Below are 20,511 nucleotides of genomic sequence, written 5' to 3' on the forward strand. Positions count from 1 at the left end.
GACCCAAAGAGGAGCCCTCGGGTTGACACCAACTCTACCGACAACAACAGATTGTGGATCGAATGGCCAAAAAGAGGGAAATACGGCAAAGCGATGAGACGGAAGCAGGCCGTGAAAAAAGTTTAAACACATTTATTGAAAATACCATTTATAAAATGTTTCTCTGCATACTCGGGCGCGCTCTGACTGGGGCGATGGGAGAAGCTCTCGGCCCCACAATGAAGGCGCTTTAACCCCGGGACCGCCGTCTCGCCCTGCCTGCAGGTCGGGAGCAGCCGCCACGGCTGAGGCATCGGCGCGCGGTCAGTGCTGGAGAACAAGGTTGGGTGTGCAAGGAGAAGGGTTGGTAGGCACCTGACGGACGGGAGGAGAGACATCTAACATCGGCAAGGTAGCGGAAGCTACGCCAAGAGCTGGGGTTGGTTGGGGTTGTTCTGCCAGCCGCCGGCCTTCTGGAATAGAAGCTATCGAGCGATCGTTAAGGAAAGGTGCGGTGACTACAGTTATTGCTAATGTCCTTCTCCCCTCCTGCTCCCACCCACCCACCCACCCCAAATAAAATAATCAGTTCCACAGACGCCTCCAGCCTGAGAGGGAGCTCAGTAAGCAGCAAGATTATAGCTTCTAAAGCCACGGAGATGGGTCGGGATCCTGGTGGGACAAAGGCTTCTGCCCTTCCCACCTCGCCATCCTCCTTCGCCAGTCACTCAGGGCTCCAGGGACTCACGTGGAGGGCGACACAGGGTCAATGAGCCAACCGACCATTCTAGCAGATGCCATCTCCTTTTTGTACACAGGTAGTTTTATTTTACCTTTTTAAGCCGTTATTTCCATCCACGTCTTTCCAGATGCCTGTTTCTCATACAACGTGGCATGGCACAGTCACTTCTGTTCAAGCAAAAGGCATCAGGCTTGCTCATTTACCATATCTGCCAAGCACAAAGCATCTGGCAGCACTGCACCCGTACAGAATAATCCTCTGACATCCAACAACAGTATTTTCTAGGTACTGAGCACGCAGCAATCCGCCGGCCCGCGGCCATTTCAGCTGTATGAACAGTCGAGGTCCTCACGACACGCAGAAACACCTCCACGCCTGAAGTCGCCCCTTACATCCCCTCCAAGAAGAGCCTTAGTGTTCATCTAATCCCTGGAGACATTAATATCAAGATAGGTCAGCTTTGCCTAGCGTGCATTAGGACAGACAGCACTGCGCACGGGGGAAGCATCCACGTTCAATAGCATCCTGTGACACACACCAGTTCCTCACGGCTCTTCTCCACCACCACCGCCGTCCTGGGAAGCTTTCAGCCTGCAAGCTGCCTGAAATCCCGTCTCTTCATGAGAGCAGGAGCAGCGAGAGTAATCCATTCCCTGAAGCCTAGCGGAAAGCTGGCTGTCAACACCCACAGCGTACGACGATGAAGAGGTTTCCAGACTTGATTGAACATATTTTGTTCCTGATGCCTGTGATTTCTACAAGTGTGTGTGTATCAGGTACAGCACCGGCTCGTACCATAACAGAGATCAGAGCCTTCAGTCCATTGTAAGCCACTTCAGTTTCAACCTTTGGAGCAGCAGCCATCCCGCTCCCTGCCGTCACATCAGCCACCATGCAGGCTGGATGGAACGCAGCTCTTCACCATGGGTTCATTTCATGGAGCAAATGAGAGCCACACAGCACTGTTACCCTCCTAGCCTGCACGTCCAGATGTTACAGAGCCCTAGTTCCTCGCAGATCAGCTCTGCTGTGAGCAGTAACCACACAACAGGCATTTTCATGGGATCTGTCTACATTCCCTTCTCCCCACAAACAAAAAGAAGTATTTTTAAAGGTGGTTTTTTTTCCCCCCTCAAGCCAGCAGAAAACACTAGCCAAGCTTTAACAGGTGCAATACACAAACCAGGTCATTGGACTCCACTGGCTCCCAGGCTATGGCAAACAGAAAGGCTGGGCATCCCAGAGTCCAGTTTGCTTGGCAGTGGTAGAAACACAGAACGAGAAGCTAAGCTTGTCAAACCCTAAACCACTAAAAGTTGCAGGAATTCAGTGAAATTCCTTTTCAAACACTCAGCTACCTCTCTCAGTTAAAACAAACTAAACAGTTCAAACCCTTTCCATGCACTCCCTTGAAAGTCAATCCGATATACAAACAGAAAACAAAAAGGGAAAATAAAATTAAAAAAATCAAAAGATATCCTTTGAAACAGAACTTGCTCTTAAAGTGATGAAGACAAAAATGCATGTCTGGGGAGGCTTCCCATTTTTTTTCCCCCTAAATCCCAGGTTACAAGTACAACAAACATTATTGCTGGCACTAGCTTGAACCAAAGTGGCACACATGACTCTTTGCACCTGTCCAAGTCCTTTACCCTCCCCTCCCCTTTCCGCTTACAGTGACTGGGGACAGCCCTCGTCAGTTTGCTGATCACAGTGCGTGGAGCGGGGAGGTCACAGTGCGTGGGGTTGGAGGTCACAGTGGGCAGAGCAAAGGGGATCACAGTGCAAGTAAACCAGGTAGTTCCCTTTGCTCAAGTCCATTTGTCCACCACAGCAGTGCGACCCGTGGCGGCTGACCCTGCTTTCTGCAGCATCCTCTCGTGCCCACGTTTATCTGCGTTGTTTGAAGCCTTGTGAACCATCGGGGCCAAGGGGCTGCCTAATCACATTGTTGGGCTGTCTGATGTCCTCCGGCTGGGAGATCCTTGTTGGCCTGTAAGGAGAAAGGAGAGGACGATGCAATAGATCTGTGGACCGTAACGTGTATGCCTTCAGACACTCCTGTACATGCTTTGATGGAAAGCTGCAGAACAATTGTCACAGACCTGCTGCATTTCCCCTTGGGATAAGGGAGCATAACTGAAAATAAACTGACACTTCATTTCTTTCCTGAAGTTTTCAGAGTCTTGTTCCCAAATGGCTAAGATCCACACTACAGCTACAAAGGAAAGGCCTTAAACAACCTGTACTCATTTCAGAGTGCTTACTTTCAACTTCCCCATCTGAAGACAGCAACTCCTTCAAGCCTACCTCGTCTTTGCTGAGGTTTTATGTCATGTCAAAGTAATTCCGGTTGCTTGCACTCCTCTCTATAGACTCAGCTTGCTCTCTCAAGGACTTAAGATAACCTTTATTGCCTTATTAGGCACAAGCACTTTCTTTAGCTGCCAAAAATCTGAACCGTATGTTGCTGTTTACTAACAAAATGCTCCTTTCTCCTTGGCTGGCCTCATTTAACACTACAAGGAGCACTTCTCCTCTTTCCCCTGCTTGGAAAGTATTTGCACAGAGCATGCACAAAGACGTCACTTTCCTGTCCCCAGTGCCAAGTCTGCTCTCACCTATCTAGAATGGGTTTCTCCTGCTCCTCTTCGGGGCTGGCGCTGCCCAGTATTCGTTTCCTGGCCTCGGCGTATTCTGCCTCCCTCTGTGCCAGGGACTTCACAGGGAACGTGGGTCTGGTGGTGGAGTTGGGGTTGCTGAGCACACCGTTGGTGGCCGGTCGCTTCAGGATCCGGATCTGTGGGGGTGGACCTGAAGGGACGCTGTCGTCCTGAATCACGATCGGCACTTTAGGAGGAGATTTGGATTTTCTACTGCTTAAGGAAAAAAAAGAAAGCAACAAACAAACACACAACATTTCATCAGTGCTTGTTTTTTTTACCACAAGCACGCTTTGCTTTTAATTCTGTATGTGGATTCCTCCCAGTCAAACATCATTCCCATGACTAAGAGGCAGCCTGTAACAATTAGAGACCTCACTGTATTTGTAACCCTAAACTAAAGGCAGGCAGGTTTGCAGATTAGCTCAGCAAGGGATAGAAAACACCAACCTCTGCTGCATTCAACATCTTGAAACTCAACTAAACGAGATGCCGAGCAGCGATAACTTCACTTTTGATTTGATTCACCAAAGATTTTCCAAAAGAAAGTATTTACACATCTTCAAAGATATCAGTACAAGCACTTTTAATTCCACTCCTTGGCAGGCCTTAGAGCCAGCCTTGGTTCCAGTCTGTCTCAATTCCCACTGACCCTTTTCTGTGTGGGTGTGGGAATCTCTGAATACCATAGCTCTAAGTGGTGTGCTAACAATCAGAAGGAAACAAACAAGAAGATGGATCAGAAGTGATTAGAAATACCTGTGCTAGGTGGTAATAAGACACCCCCACTCCAACCCAAACAAGCAGGAAAGTTAAGTCTTACTGATGCAAGACACGGTGAGCCAATTTAGACTAGGAGCTGCGATTACCTGACTCACTCATTTCTTCCTATGAGTGTCTTTTTCTTAAATGGCTTCATCACAGCTGGAGCTACAGCCAGTCTGGGAGACCCAGCTCTGTAATAAAATCACCCCCAAGAACCTTTCCATTACTCTGCTACAGATCAGAGGGGCCCTCTGGTGGCACAGCTACAGATGCCATTTCCCATCGCTGACATCGTGCAGCAGTTACCTTTCCTTCTGTGTGATCTTCAGCTTCTTTTCCAACCGTCTGTCTATTTCCTACAGAGGAAGGAAGAAATAAGAAACATGAAGGCTCATCTTTGAAATCAGATTATGAATCTGCCTGTGAACACCTTCTGTTTCCCTCTTTGATACAGCGATGCTTTGCTGTGAATGGCAGAGATGGAACACCTTGCAACCTGAGCACGACCTGCTAACCAAGAGGCAGAGGAAAGCAAAACCACTACATTCACTGTACCCATGAATACACCTACAGCAGGCTGAAGTTGCAGAGCAGAGTGGAAGGGCAGCTGTGAGGTGTTCATCTCCCCTGGAAAGCAGTTTTCATTCTCAAAACTTCAGCTGCTAACAAAGCTTTCTTATGGGCAGAAAAAAGCCTCAGAAACATTCAGCAAGGTGCACCGTGATGGAACAGACACTGGCACAAGACCTCCCTGCCAGAGAACCCTTGGAAGAAGCAGCTGGGACAACACACAGCAACACAGACATGGAGCCTGCAGCCATCTCTAAGACTAGCCAGCAGGTCTGCATTCCTGCTGCTTGCTGCAAGAACCCGCCTTCACCAAAACATCCTTGTCCTGCCCAATCCGCACCCAGACACTCACCAAGCTGCACTAACCAACCATGCTTTTTCCTCCTATGCTTCTCCTTTGCTTTTGCAACAGAGCTGCCAAGTCAATCAACACACGGAAAGACATCTTCATTACCCTGAGAGCCAACAGTGTGGCTTTAAGCTTGCTGACCTCTGTCAAAAGCTTGCACCTATGTTACCAAAGGTGTTTATGTTTTGCATTTGGAGCAAGGACACAAAGAAAACTGGCTAAACAGAAGCTCTCAGCCCATCCAGTCTCTAAATAATTTATCCCAGCAAGATGCAACTCACTATTCTCTTTAGATCCCCATGACTGCAGACTGTATAAAAGAGCTTCCAAAACAGCAGTGTGTTTTATTTAACTGTCAGTGAAGAGGGGGAAAAAAAAGTACCTGGGAGTGTCCCAGTTTCACCATCTGATAAGTGGTAATGCTGCAGGAAAGGTCAAGCTCCTGGCAGGATGCAGGTCAGTTTGTTTAACTACACAACAAGCCTGCTGCCAGCAGAGCCTGCCCTGCTGTCAAGAAGCACGCACATCCTGGTAAGGAGCTGCACTGCCCCACATCCTCACCCCTGCACTTCTTTGCAGTTACTCCCCAGTGAACAAGGAATGAATGCAAGCCATGACACACCACCTAAGTGTTGTGCTTACTCATGGTCATGCAGCCCACAGCAGCCTCCATGTAGAAAAACACAGTTCCGAGTTGTTTTTTGTTGGGAGAGATGTTGAACATTTCTTCCCAGCTCTATATGAAGCAGAAACACGGCTGTTTCCTAGGAATAAAGCACAGCATTGAGCTGAAGGCCAAATCTCAGCTCAATCTCCCTGCTGAGGGCAAACACACACCTGCGGTTTCCTTCCCATTCAAGAAAACTCAGATTTCAGAGGAAAATCCCACCTCAACATTGCTCAGGAGGATGGATCCTGCCCACATGGATGGAGGAATGGCCAGCCAGGAAGGCAGCAGGGAAGCGGATATCCTGGCCAAGGATGGAAGTGATTTAGAGCAGCTAGCAATAAACAATGACAGCCAAACCAAGGCCAGGGGGTTAGCTCATCTGTCTACCCTCCACCAGAAGAGGTTACATCCTACTATAGAACATTTCAAGCTTGAATACACAGCTGTACCCCTCCAGGGCTGTCTGGAATGAAGCTTCTTTAAATACCCCTTCATAAATACCTCACATGTTGGTGAGGGGTGTAGGGTACAAACTCACAAGCATCTCGACCTCATTCATACCACAAGGAGGATTTTTTCCAACGCCATACGGAAAGCACAGAGATCAGAACCAGAACGTCAACCAGTGTGGGCTGTACAACACACAGCCCAAGGTGCAGTGAGCCATAAGGTAGATCCAGTTCTGCTCTCCTCTCTTCCCTTCCCAGCTATGCATTTCTGCATTCCTGTAGGCTCTGTGAGTCAGTCCTGAGGTTAACATCACGTTCTTCACCTCAGATGGCCAGATGCTGTAATTGCAAAGCGTCATTTCAACCCCATCACCTGAAAAACACTCTGATTAATGTTACCATCACAGTGACTGAGTGCTGCTGGGCAGCTCTTCAACCTCTCACGCAACAGGGACGTCGCGTCTACATTCTCTGCTGCCAGTATCTACAGCTTCCTCATTTAGAAAGAAACACACCTTTAATTTACCTAACACATGTAAGAGTATACCAAGGAACCCTTCAAAACCTACCATCAGTATACCTTAAATGAGCCCTTCACCCAGATTTTCTCTATCCAGCACTTGGCACTTCTGCTACCTCACTCTTCTGGCAGCTGTAATATGAGATTGATGCTGTATTTTCCTAAGCAGAAGCCACATCACTGCAAACTCCTGATGCTTAAGAGAACTACATTTTAGTAGGTATGGTGGCGATGAGCTGACAGACTCAATCTTACAAGTCTTTTCCAACCATAACAATTCTGTGATGTTATAGGTACGAAGGAGTTCAAAATTGAAAAGCACTATCAACTCAAATAGGCAGCCCTTGATCACCAGAGCGACCCAAAGCATTATGAAGAGACACAGTTGGCAGCTCACAACGGGGGTCATACTGCACGCAGCTACAAGCTCAAGAAGCGCAAACAGCAGATCTGTTTGCTTGCTGATGTCATTCTGTTTGCGCTGCTCTCTCTCATATTGCCTTGCCATCGAGCTGTGGATAACAAGATAAAATTAGGACCTGACTTATGGCACAAGTGCCAGAAGCAATACAACAAGCAAAAGGCATGCACTCAGAGGAGGGGTGAGCCCACATGGCACTCAAGGACACCAAGCTGCACAGGAGCTGGGCAGGTTATGATATACAAAATCCAGTTATTAACCTTCAGATGATGTGAATGCATTAAGAAGTCTCTCCTTGCTTTCATTCCCAAAACAAGCATATTTATAACCAAAAGTTAAGCATCGTTCATGCTCCCTTGCTTTATAAACAGCCTTCTGAAAGATTAGCAGAGAATCTCAACAAACTATTTTTAGTGCTATTATGTCTAGATGCTAAAAGGGACCCAGCAGACAGCATGAAGAAGACACTGTTCTTTGACATTTAAGCTGCATTTGTAGATGAGGACGTAATGGAAGCTGAACTCCAGTCCCATCACAACCAACTTTCCACCCCAGAAAAAACAAACCCAACACAACAGCAATGTATGTGAGGATCACAGTGTGCCTCCTGGAAAGCAATGAGGTGAGGGCTGCAAACAAACCTACTTAGACTCATAGAACCACCCTTTGTAGTGATGCACAAGCAGAGAACCCCACGTTAACCCTGACTGCTGCCTCAAGCACTTGGCTGGAATAACTACGGTATGTCAGATATTTGTAAATAATTACCCCTCAGACAGCTGCCTGCCCAAGATTTCCCAATGGTCTGAAAGGCAACAACTCCAAGCTGGGGGCAAAAGAATAACAAAGTAACTGCTATCATCTTTTTCTTTCCAGGTTTGCTGAGTAACTACAACAATGCTTTAAGCACAGGAAAAGACTTCAGCTCCCTACAAATCCTTTATACCAGCAGCATTTCTCCCCTCTGCCTCCAAAATCCAGTTACTTTACAGAAATCCAGAGGAGATGCTCACCAAATAGGCCACACTGGAGCTCAGAACTGCCACTGATAAAAGAAGCTGCACTCCCTTCAAAAGCTGATAACATTCCATATACGCAGCTCTGGAAAAACATTAACCATGCTCTTTGATGTATCTGCTGAGAACACTTCTGAATACAACCTGCTGCCTTGCCAAACAACCGAGTGTGAGATCAAACCCTGAAAGAGGGAATGAGTCCGAGCTGCATCCTCCCGCATCAGTGCAGTGGGAGCCTCATCCACGGAGCACAAGCACCACTAGGTGCCCAGAAAACATCACCAAGTGAGAGCAGGAGCAGATAATCCCCAGGTAACAAATGGACTCCTCACTAGCCACTCGTTTATTTTCTCTGAAGATATATAAATCTTTTGTTAATTACTAGAACGTTCCCATTCCTGAGGCTAGCGGGAGTCAGACTGCTCCATTAATTAATTTGCCAAGTTACTCTGCTTACAGTAACCCTGGCACTGCACTGTACCCGGTGTGATGCCAAGAAAGCTGCAGATGCTTTTAGCTGTGTGGCATCTATATCTTCCATAGGTAGGTAAGTCTGGCAAGGGTTCCCACCTCAGCCAGGCAGACAGAAGATGGGGGGAAGCATTGAAGAGCGCAGCAGTTTCTTCTCCCTCCCCACCTTCATGGTTCAGTGGAACAGGCAGATGCTCACCAAGGTCGTGCTGCTGAAACTGGCAGCAAACAGAGGCTGCTACCAGGTGATGCTGTCTCACATCATCATCCTATGGCAGATGCTGGCTTTATGACATACTTGTTTGTTTCTAGACAAAAAGCTCTTTTCTTATCAAACAGTCTCTGCTTGGGCAACGCTGAGCAGCAGGAACATCAAGTTTTATTTCCTAATTTCAAGAGTTTTGACCAATTACAAATACCTAAAAGCAAATATTTGGTAAATGTTTCACAGAAATCACAGTGAGCCCGTCTCCCCTCTCAGTGCTTCCTCCCAACAGCAGAAAACATCAGTTCTCCTCAGGGCTTTTCCCCAAGGCACAGCCCTACCCTGGAAAGAAAGCGTGCCAAAACCCTGCTGACTCGTCCTCTGATCACACAAGGAGTTAGCAGGCTGCACAGGCTGGAGGTCACAACATTATGCTCCAAAATGCTTTTGACTTCTGCGTACTTTGATCACATTTAGCAACAGAAGAAACACCAGCCAAAATCCAGCTGCAGCCCTTTACAACCAACGATTCAACTACTTCTCCTGCAGGGTGAAATCCAAAGCAGGAAGCACAGCCTGCTCCCACCTACCACTTGCACATCAATCTGTGCAGAGAAGGCAGAAAGGAGCTCTGCAAGCATCAGGCCCTCCTGGAGCACAGCAATATGAGCAGATGATCCCCATCCATACACACACCTCCATGTACAACATGACCCCTGGGCATGGGGCTTTCACTCCAGTTTTGGAGCATTGCTTCCCATCTGAAGTGTTGTTAGCCAGATCTGCTGGCCCCACAAAGTTCTGCTGCATCATCTCAGTACAAAGAACTCACACGTAACATCCACCAGGCCTGCAAAATTCCTGCGGTAGATGAAGCTAAAGGAGCAAAGGTTTCTGCTTAATGTATGGACACTCAGGGTGGCACATACCAAACGAGCTGCTCCTTGAGCTGGCAAGCACTGGGTAATTCTGATGACACAGAACTAGAAGACAAACAGAAGCTGCATTAAGAAAATCAACTGTCTGTTGTATAGCTACTTTGATTGACCAAGTCCAAAAGAGAAGCTGTATCAGGTATTTTAGCTTTTCCCCTTTCAAGGGGCACCAGCATCCCTTCAACAAACTAAGGTCTCAGTGCTGTTTTTAAAGTCAAATCCTCAAAAGCTAAACACGTAATGACCAGGGAAGCTACAGCACCTTTGCTCAGCCCAGAACAGTCTCTTGCACGTTCTTCAAGAATCTTAATGAGTCTTAATGATTTAGGAGCCCAGCACCAGGAGCCACACATACAAAGGGAATGATAAGCATTAAATATCTCAGCATCCTTTCTATTCCATAGAACACCCTCCGGTGGCTTAGCAGAAAACTACATACCCAGAATCACAGATCTCCCTTGGCAACATTTCTCTTATTTCCTCAAATATGTGCTGAAAGGTCTGAAGAATAACTAGTCAGGTTCACAACTGCTCTCAGTGTTCAGAATATAGTTAAAGCTGCTCTTTGGCATGATAGTTTTTATCTTTAATGTTTTACTGCATATCCCTCTGGACCAGGGCTATCATACCTCTAAGCTAGGCTCGGTCTCAGACCCATACCAGGTTAAGATACAGGTGAAATAAACCAAAGCAAACCCCTTAAAACAAAAACAACACACTGATTACAGTGGCAACACAACTTATAAGCTCTCCCAGCACAAAGCTTTTTCACTCATGCTTTCAATAGAAAATCTACCCAACTAAAGCAGATCTCAAGCCTGCTCAGTGCAGCAGATTTGTCACCAAGAAAAGCAGGTGTGCCTCAAATGTATTTCAACTGTTAACAGCTGATGTCAGTCACGCTGTCTGCTCCCCTTCCTGCGCTGTTCCCCTTTTCAGAATCTGCCTCTGGCAGCAATAGTTGCTGTAGTGACCCAGATTGCCCCCAGCAGCTCCCACTTGCTTCAAGCAGAAAGCAAGGAGTGAGCAGGTCCACCTTCCCACAGGTCCACCCCAGCTTTAACATCCTGCAGCCATCAGCAGCGGGAGAGCCTCCCTTCTGCAGGCTGCAGCATGACCTTTCTAAAATATCTTTGCTGCTAGAAGACAGCTTCCATCTCTTCTCTTGCACAATAATAACTCCTGATGGAGACAGCTCAGTTTTCTCCTTGCTCCGAGTGCTTTTACAGGCATCCAAAGCCTGGACAACTGCAAAAGCAGCTGCAAGTGCTGTGTCAGTTCCTAGAGAAATCTGTCTGCTTCCCACTGAGTAGCACAAGTGCAACGTCTCTGCAGCTTGGACTTGCTGGAAAGGGGCTTCAGAAAGGACAGGAGATTTCCCTTCTATGGGTTTTGAAAGAACAGCAAAAGGTACAAGCTGTGAAAACAAACAAGACAGACAACTGGTGCCTGGGATTCAAGCAGCCCTGCAATTTTAAACCATTACTTTAGGCCTCAGCTATTATCAGCTCCCAGCCACAAGCGACGTCTCTTCACGAAATAATTTAATGAGAACTTGAATTAACTCCACCGTCCTGTGCGAGGTTCCCCATTATCATAGGATCACGGTGCTAGCAGCAGTGCCAGCCCTCCTTGACACCTCGTAGCTGAGGGCATTGGATTACAGCTTCTATTTTGCCCCTACCCTGTTCCCCAGCTGTAACCCAACTCCTGCAGCAGCCACTGATCAGAGCCAAGCTGCCCTCTTGCCGCAGATCCAATTGTTACAGTGTCCTTCTGCCCTCTGAGCACCAACGAGCCCACAAAACTCCCTGCAAACAGCAGCTCACCCTGCAGATGCAATTCTCTTTCCCAGGCTACGGAGTAATGAACCCCCTCCTCACCATTTGCCTGTAATACTGTCAAAGATACTGGTTTGATTACACAAGGGAAGGCTGCAGAAACGATCGACAACCTCTCAGCACGAGATTACCCAAACCCAAACCTCGACGCGACCTAACGGAGACAGGGGGCTGCCCAGGAGGGGCCTTGAGCTCCTCACCACGCTCAGGGCCGTATTAACAGCCCCAGGAGAGCTGAGACAACACGCTGGGCCAGGCCTGAAGCGAAGCAGCACCGGTCTCACCCTCCCGCCCCGCCGCCGGGCCCAGATACCGCGGTACGGACCGGGCACGGCTCCACAGCCCCGCCGCAGCCCCGCACCGTGCAGGCCGCGGCCCCTTTAAGAGGCCTACCGGCCGCTCTCTGTCAGCTGCCTCCTCAGAAGCCGCCTCGCCGTCCCCCACTCCTCCCTCTTCGCCCCCTCCGCCGCCTCATCCGGCCGTGGGCCGCCCTCACCCCGCTGTCGGCCGCCTCCTCCCAGCTCTCGGCCACCTCCTCATCTTCCATTTTAATTCCCCTCCGCCGCCGCCGCCAGCCTACGGCCCGCGCATGCGCGCCCCACCCCCTTCCTCCGTGCGCCTGCGCGGCCGCAGCCTCTGCCAATCGGCGCGAGACCGCCGCGCCTGCGCACTGCGAGGGAGCGTGAGGCCTCGGGGACGGTGAGGCGCTGCGCATGCGTGGTAGCCAGCTGCGGGAGCCACGTGCGGCGGGGAGGGCATGCGGAGGGGAGGGCGGCGCGCCAGCGCCCCCTATCGGCGGGAGGACCGGGGGTATAACACGAGTATAAGACACGCGTCACCCTCTGGGCGGAGCAGGAAACCAAGTTTTAGCAGGGTTTACCTGCCAGGATGTCTCCAGAGCAGCAGGAGGGATAGCTTCATCAAAGCACTGCTCTGAAAGCCTGGTGGGGACAGGCCTATATGGGTCACATAGGAGATGTGGAGCTGCACGAGGATGGGAGGAAAGGGGGTATCTGCAGGCTGTTCTTACCCATCCTCTGGCTCTTTCCCAAGGGAAACTGAAGCTGCTGCTCTGCCAGGCCTCGCCCAGGAGCCACCCTCCTCTCCCAACATGGCGGCCTCGCCCTGCCTCCCCTCCCAACATGGCGGCGGGACGGCCCACGTGCCCCTTTGAAACGCGCTCAACATAGCAACCGTGGGTTTGACCTTCCCAACATGGCGCCACGCCCACGTGACTGTGCGCTCCTCCCTATTCCGTAATCACGTGAGGTAGGGGCGGCTGGAGCATGCGCAGTGTCCTCTCCGCCGCGGCCAGAGCGGCGGCTGCCGCGGCGCTGAGGGAAGATGGCGGCGCCGGTGCGAGCCGTCACCCGGGCGACGCGGCGGTTCCGGCACCGGCTGCTGTGAGGGCTCGGTTCGGCCCGGCCTAGGCCCGGCCCAGCAGGTGAGCAGCGACGGCAGGGCGGGATCGGCTCCTCCTCAGGGAGCGGCCCCTCGGGGCGGGCCGGGCCCTGCGGGGGGTGGTGGCCGAGCATGAGGGCCCCGTGTGCGGCCGGACCCCGTGGTGAGGGTCTCGTATAAGGCCGAACCTCTCTGTGAGGGTCCCGTGTGGAGCTGAAGCCCGGCCCCGTCGGCGTCCCTTTATTAAGGGGGGGATATTTAGGGCACAGCCTCCATTTGTCGGCTTGTTGTCGCTGTGTTGAGGTCTCCATCCTCAGCCCCTCGTTGTTGAGGGGCTTCTTTGGGGATCCACACCCCGGGTTACCCCCCCCTACACACACACAAAAGGGCGGTCTGGTGATGCTGAGTTGTACAGTGTTGTTCCTTGTCCCCTGAGGGGCACTGAGGTTTATCGGTGCCAACACAAAGGTGAGCTTCAGCCGGGCTCCCAGAGCAGTAAATAAGCACGAATTCCCGTGCTGAGCAGCTCACACCTCGCTCTTCGTGGCCTGCTTGTGTTGTGTTCCGAGCTCCTTCCATGGATGCAGCCCTGTGCTGGGCTGCACATCCCTCAGCTCCGCATCGCTCCCCATTGTCTCGCTGCCGATCTCCTCCTGCTGTGGGAACGGCTCTTCTTGCTCATTGCATCCCCGCAGAGCTGCGTCCCAGAGAGGGGAGAGCCCTGATCCAGGCTTCGGAGCTCAAGCTTTGCATTTCTAGAAGCTGTGAGCCTCAGTGGGAGCCAAACTTAATTCGTGGTGAGAGGCAGAACAAAAGAGAAGTCGCGGAAGCCTTGTTTCAGCTGAAATGCGTCTGTGGTGTGGTGTAACATAGGGCTGTTTTGTGTTTGTAAGATAACCCACTGAGTGCTGGGGATGTCATTGGTATTCAAATGGATTTAATTATTGTCAGTGAGACTTATGCTACAGCTGGAAGAGCTTTGGCAGAAGAGTTGTTACTATGTGTGTGGACAGATAGCTTTGATCTTGGGAGAAGTCTTCTCCTTTATACTATAGGGCTGTGAATCTGTTTAAAATGCATTACATCTGAGATGCCGCTGACCTAAATTTGGAACCCGAGTGTAATGACATAGCAGCCACCTCCTGTCATCACTTGCATCCTGGAGTTTGGATCAATACATTGCATTGCAGGTGGCCTTGCAAAGCCCTGAACTGCTGCTGATGCTGCAGTGTCCTCACAAACTGCCCCATTGATGCACAGCACAGTGCAGCAGTTCCAGCTTGGGTTCAAGGAATTTGCCCTTCTGGAGAACCAAAGCTCTGAGCCAGGTGTTAGCAGCAGTGAGTCTCTCCCAGCCTTACAGCTATTCCCCCTTATTACTCATTTCTCCTTCCTTTTCCTTACACTTGTGCTGGAGCAGAGGGAAGATGCTGCTGCTTTCCCTTAAGCTGTGTCCCTCAAGGTTCCCTGGGGAAATCTCCTTGTGTGCAAGTAGCCTGAACAAATCCTGGCTGATTGTACATAGTGAAGATGTCTGTGTGTTTTTCTTCTCGTGTCACCTGATAGTTATCTGATAGGTGGCTCCACCCAAGCAGCAATTTTTCCACAGCGGCAAGTGAAATTCATTGCAAAGCACTAGGGTGTAAAAAAAAGCATCACGCAGCACAGTTGTGTTATTGCACTTCTTCACGTGTGTTGCTTTATTCTCATCCGCAGCAGCATGTAGAGCTGGAAAAATGGAGCTCACTTGAACCTGGGTAGTCACTGGGGCTTGAATGATCTCCATTTGGCTGCTGGAGAAACCCAAGAATGCTTCATGTGGAGACAGGGATGCTCAGTTCCCTGTGCTTTCCCAGCACACGATTGATTGTTAAAAGCACGGGGCTTCCAAGGGCTGTGGGGCTGCAGCTCAGCCTGTTCTCTTTGCTGCCAACTTGAGCCATTTCCACAGGATGTGACTGAGCATGTCTGGAAAGGGGTTCCCACTTTCTGTGTAAACAGAGCTGTGCATCCGAGGGAAGTTCTTTTCCCTGTGTGTTTAGTCATGGCAGGCTTTATTGTACAACATCAGGCTTTGCCCTTATGTGTTTATAAGGCTGTGCATGGATAAACCAAAAGCCCTTTGCTTCTGAATCAAGGTGTGGGGTGAGGACAGCTACAGTAGCTTGTAGGAGGCATCAGAGCCAGCAGGATTGGTCCAAGCCCTGATAAAAGCCTTTGAGAAGAGGACTCTGGTGATGTGCTTGGTGAGTGCTGCTGTGGATGCAAACCCCTTTCAGGGCGTGTTCCTGACACGAGGCTTGTGTACGATTCAAGTATCTTCTGCTTCCTGTCATGCTTCCAAATTCAAGTCAAAATCCCTTTCAAACTCGCTTACGCCTTAGATAAAAGAAGAGCGGGGTGACACAGATGTGTCGAAAGCTGCGGTTGGAAACTTGGGATTGTGCAAGATGTAAAAATGCAGTTCTTGCCTTTGGGAGCTTACTATTTTGGGAGCTGCACATGTTCTCATAGAGCCTCAATTAATTCATTTGGGGTTGTGCTGCAGACTGTGTTCGCTCCCCCATTTCTATGGCAGTTTAAACACTATTTATCCTTGCTAGCTAAACACCTCCTGAAATATCCATGAATTAAACCAGAAAGGGTTCATTTTTCCCCTCTTGTCCTCAGATTGTGGCTCCAACAGGCTGTGTCTCTTCCTATGCTTTAGACTCATTTTGAAATGCATGTCCGGCTGTGGTGGGTTTAACATAGTTTGGGGTTCTGATGGTTTCAAGTGAGTCCATAGGGTTTATCTGAAGAAGCAGCTCATACTTTCTCCTCCATCTCATTCCAGTTCCTCTTGGTTTTACCGGGTGCTTTTAAAAGCAAAGTGAGTGCAAGATCATCATAACTGGGCCAGAATCAAAGGAGAAACCCAAAGAACAGCAGCCACCTTTATACCATATGGAACTAAAATCACTGAGTCGGGTTCCTTGTGTGTCCGTCTAACAGCCACCTTTAATCTGTCACTTTGAATGCATACCCTTCCTGCATTTGTCTTAAGGCTGCGTGTTTTTTCCCTGTTGCAACAGGGGGGAAAAAATAGCCTTTGGGAGCAGCAGTGGCCCATTCTGCAGATGTGGGTTGGGGGGAGCCAGGCTGCATTTGGGGTGTGAGGTTGGATGTCTGCAGCAGGGGGTGAGGGTGAGTTGACAGCACAAGTTCCTTGCATTTTGTGTTGCTAATGTGCATTAGGCTTCTATTTCTTGTCTTAGTATCTTAAAGGTGGTGTTTCTAAGCCTTGGTGAACAGGCTTGATTTGCTGAATGTCCCAGCAGTGCATGGCACGGCCAGGCAGTCTATCTCAGGAGCTGCAGGAGGTGAGCATTGCTCAGTGCTGTGCCCGGTGCTGCTGTTGGATGTCCTCAGCCCCTGCGTGCTAGCAATGATGACAACAATGCATCAGCATGCTCCTGTGCAGTTAGCAGCACGGCTGAAAGCTAAGGATATCGATTATAAATTAAGCCTTGGCCACTGAGCCTGCAGTAATATGTGGCTTTTTCCAGAGCATCCTTTTATTGGCCTTAAAGTCAGTAGCACTGAGCACATCTTCGCTTCAGAGGAGATGTCTTGGGGCTACTTGTTACTTGATTTCTTAGTGAGCAGAGGAACATTGTGCTTTGTACCATTAGGCTGCAGGGTAGCTTTGCTTTGTACAAACATGAAATCCTAACATGCACATGAGGAGCACCAGAGGTTGGCACGTGAGCATTTGTTCAATGGGTTGCCCTGCAGCAAACCTTGCTTCAACCAGCATTCCCATTATTCCTGTGCAGCTTTTTTGGGGGGCTCTTTGGGCGTAGAAATGGGTATCGAGATGTCTTGAAACACAGAAGTGATGCTTCTGTTGTGTTTTCAGGCTTATTTTTCATACATTCAAAACACAATTGGTTTTGAGGTGTGTTTTCCTAATGGCTCAGCTGTCTGAAACCTGTGTGCAGGCTGACCAGTGCTAGTGGTTCTGTAGCTTTAAGGGATGTCAGGGGAAGGGAGGCAACACTGTGCTGTTTTTAAGGCTTTCTTCTAAATAATTAACAGCAGTTCTTCAGGCATTGCCTGTGAGCTCCTAAACTGTCTTAAGAAAGCAGGGAGGTGGCAGTTACTCTCAATATCCGTTCATGGATATTATCAAGCAAGGATTTTTGCTGCGGAATCATTGCAGGCACTTTAGGATAAGTCTTGAGCATCGTATCTATGTTGGGTGGTTTTGTGTGTGCAGATAAATCCTCAGACAGTGTGAGATACGGCACGTTTTCCTGCATGATCCTATGAGAATTAATGTAATTAATGGCTTGCAGGGAGCCAGCAGAGGGAGTGCATGAGCGTAAAACACCACAAGTCCAAGTTTAGGCTGATTTTGGTGGAGAGAATTAAGAGCAAACCCGAACACAGGTAGTGCAGTTGATCATTGCAACCAAGCAGAATAGTTATCAAAAGCGGCCCACTTTGGGTTCAAGTCAATGGGGTGGTCACTTAGTGCCTGGAACCCAGCTGGGATCGCTGTCAGTGTTCTGCTTTTTGGCTGGGGTGAAGGGATGCTGTGTTGCTGAGATGTTGGAGGTGGAAGTGTGCGAGCAGCAGCCTGCATTTTGTATCAAGGAATGGGATATAGAGGGCTGGATTGCCCTTTAACCAGAGAGTAACTGTGTTTAATGCCCAGCATGGTTAAATCTGGGGCTTGTTGGCCAACAGCACATGAGCTCCAGCAACTGCTTCTGTGCTTTTCCAACCAGCTCTCCCCTTACAGAGCTTTCAGCAGGTTTTCCACAGCTTCAACTTGTTTCGGGTTGATAACACCAGCAAAAGAGAACCTTCAGTCACCTTTGTTATGGATGCCTTTGGTTATTGAAGATGGGATGTTTGAGTCCTCCACTTAGCAGCTTTCTGCAGTGAGGTCTGATCCTGGTGCTTTCACCTTTTGGTTCACATTGCGATTGATGAACGTTTTATGAAGCTTTTAAGCCAATTCTGATGCTTCTGGTTTCCTTCTGTTTATCCCATTAGCAGATTCTGGTGATGCTTTTTGCTACGTTCACATGAAGCATGCTGTTATTGAACGCCAATGTTTCCTTTCATTCACGTGCTAAGTGAGCAGTGTACACAACATGTGCTGTTTAGGTTAAAATCCAGAATGAGCCTCAGGTTTTCTTCATCACTTTCAGTGCTTTAATGTTGTAGGAAAATAACTCAGGCAGCATAATGTTGGATTTACATGCAGGCTTGTCTCCAGAGCCCTGACAACAGCACTGGTTCTCCAGGCAGGATGTGTAGCAGGGAGGTGGCACTGAGAGGGAGAGATTGGCATATTGCAACTTGCAGATGGAATATAGGAAACCTTTCTCTTTCGAATTGAAGTCTTATAGGGAGGAAAAGACAATTTCCTGTTGCAAAGCATTGGAAGGGGAAAGGCAGTGCTTCAAAGAACTGGGAACTGCCTGTTTTGTGGGGATGAAAAGCAAAGCTTGGTGCAGGTGTCCGCATGGTCTCGCTTATTCATCCTTCCAGCATTGCCATGTTAGGTCAGTTGCTCATGAAGCGGTGCAGGGAGGATGTTGCTTATTGGGTTTTGTTTATCTTGCCTAAAATATGCTCGTTTTCCCCCCACTGTGCTGAACTTATCTGGCAATTGATTTTCAAGCAAGTTGGGTCTCACTGATCTAAGTGTCTTAGGGCTGGAAATGGGGTGTTATTTAATGCTCAGTGCTTGGTGCTGACAGAACAAAATGGTATCCCTACCCCAAATCACAGGCAATTAACACTGCTGATACCGTTAACCATTTGAAGCAGGGCTGGTGCCTGTTGTGGGCTGAGTGGTGTTAGAAGAAGGGGGGGAAGCTGCCATCCAAGCCCTTGGTGGCATGGCTGCTCAGGAGCCCTTGGAGCCTTGTTTTGGACTGGCTGAGCAAGTAAGCCCAAATGCTCTTAATGTCTCCTTAAACACAGCTCTGCTGTGCCAGTGGGGCTGATGACAAGCAGAACAGGAGCTTGCAAAGTATGAGGAAGTGTCTGTAGCAGGTTGGGTCTTCCACCCCTAAATTAACCCTGTAGCTACTGATTGCCAAGCGCAATTAAATGTTATGAGGAGTCCCTTTCTCCTTCCAACCAAAGCAGCCAGCCAGGGCCGGGCCATTTAACACACACCTTCATTTTTTTTTCCCAAGTGAGAACGTAGCTTCTACAATTATGTTTGGATAACGAGTTCTTTGTGGCATGTGAAAATGAGCATTCCCTTCTGAGTAACGCGCTGTGACTCAGTACTATTGCATGGCTGCTTATTTTCATTCAAGAGCTTGTTTTCATTCAAGAACTTTCCCTTTGGAGGATTTTCTTTTCCTAAAATCTGTTGACTTTATAAAAAGAAGTTGTCAAAAGCTCTGCGGGTTCAGGCACTTCTTTGACAGCTGAGCAGAGGAAGAGGGATCTCAGGATGGGAACCAGCAATGCAACCTACGCTTGTGAGTTGGGGTCCACGGGACCAGGAGTGATGCCTGCAGGTAGGGAAACCTTGCTGTGTCAGGAGGGGTTTTGCATGAGCAGAGTTCTTGCTGCCTTCTGCAATGAGGTTATGGGGGGTTGTTTTCATTTGGCAGTTTCCTTGTCTGCACTTCACGTTTCTCCTCTGTCTGTTCCACTGCGGTGGCTAATTATTTTAAGCAGAATAACTAGCAGGTTCTTAAGTAGATTCAGGAGGGGAGGGAAGGGGTATTGAAGTGCACGGAGAGGAGGAAAAGAGTTCTAAAACGTTTTGCCAGCTGGCAGGGGAGCAGCTCTTAGGATCAGTCAGACAAATGGGATCGGTGCTGTCGGAGCTTGGCTTCGATCGCCCTTTGAGTACGCATTATTTTAAGCGGTTGAGATCATTTGGTGAGGCTTTAAGCTGACTTTTAAATGCTCTGAGATGTCTGCGCTCCTGCGGTGTAAAGGCTCTCCCTTGTGCTGGGGGCTGTAAGGTGCAAAGCCACGGGGTGATGCTTTGGGACGCTTTGTAGCCATCAGTCAGAGCAAAGCGGGGCTGCCGGGTGATTCACTGGCAAGTGAATCAAATTGCACGTGCTTTTTGATGAGACACAGCTGTGCAAATCGCTTTGTTGCTTTTTGAGTGTTGGTGTTGCTCAGATATTAATTTTAGTCTGTGTAGAAGCTGCAGTCCCAGCTCAGCACAAGCAGAGAGCTTCTCTGCCCCTGGGACAGCTAGCACAGCTACTGACATGGCATTTTCTCCTTTAGGAGCTGGTGGGGTGCTTGAGCTTTGTGGCCTTTTTGCCTTGAGGCACTGGGGCAGGGTTATAGCACAGGGCTTTTGCCATCACTGTGGAAGGTGAGTGTTGCAATCTGCAGTCGTTCCCAGCTCCCTGGTCTCGTGCCCTATGAACAGATCTGCATCTACGGCAGGTCAAGCTTGGTGCCCAAATATCCCTTCCACTTGTTTATCTGGAGCTTAATTCATTACTAATCTTGTTCTCACAAAAAAA

The 20,511-nt window shown here is 49.1% G+C and overlaps 2 protein-coding genes across 3 annotated transcripts in view; one reads left to right on the top strand and one right to left on the bottom strand.

Annotated features, from left to right (window-relative positions):
• Positions 1-117: 117 nt before the first annotated feature.
• SZRD1 (SUZ RNA binding domain containing 1) lies at positions 118-12,181 on the bottom strand. Of its 2 annotated transcripts, none has more exons than XM_072354468.1 (4): positions 12,093-12,181; positions 4,456-4,505; positions 3,343-3,597; positions 118-2,714 (listed from the first exon to the last, which is right to left on the bottom strand). In XM_072354468.1, the coding sequence occupies exons 1-4, from the start codon at positions 12,141-12,143 to the stop codon at positions 2,612-2,614; spliced, it is 459 nt and encodes a 152-aa protein (XP_072210569.1). In that variant the 5' UTR covers positions 12,144-12,181; the 3' UTR covers positions 118-2,611. The 2 variants fall into 2 exon arrangements, with proteins under 2 accessions (XP_072210569.1, XP_072210568.1); XM_072354467.1 differs by having other exon boundaries at positions 556-2,714; positions 3,343-3,600; positions 12,093-12,178.
• Positions 12,182-12,902: 721 nt separating this feature from the next.
• The window catches only part of FBXO42 (F-box protein 42), a 36,313-nt gene continuing 28,704 nt past the window's right edge, over positions 12,903-20,511 (top strand). The window contains exon 1 of the mRNA XM_072354497.1: positions 12,903-13,040. The gene's annotated coding sequence lies outside the window, so the exon portion shown is untranslated. The remainder of the gene's footprint in view (positions 13,041-20,511) is intronic.

The sequence above is a fragment of the Excalfactoria chinensis genome, chromosome 20 (assembly GCF_039878825.1).
Source record: "Excalfactoria chinensis isolate bCotChi1 chromosome 20, bCotChi1.hap2, whole genome shotgun sequence".
NCBI lineage: Eukaryota > Metazoa > Chordata > Aves > Galliformes > Phasianidae > Excalfactoria > Excalfactoria chinensis.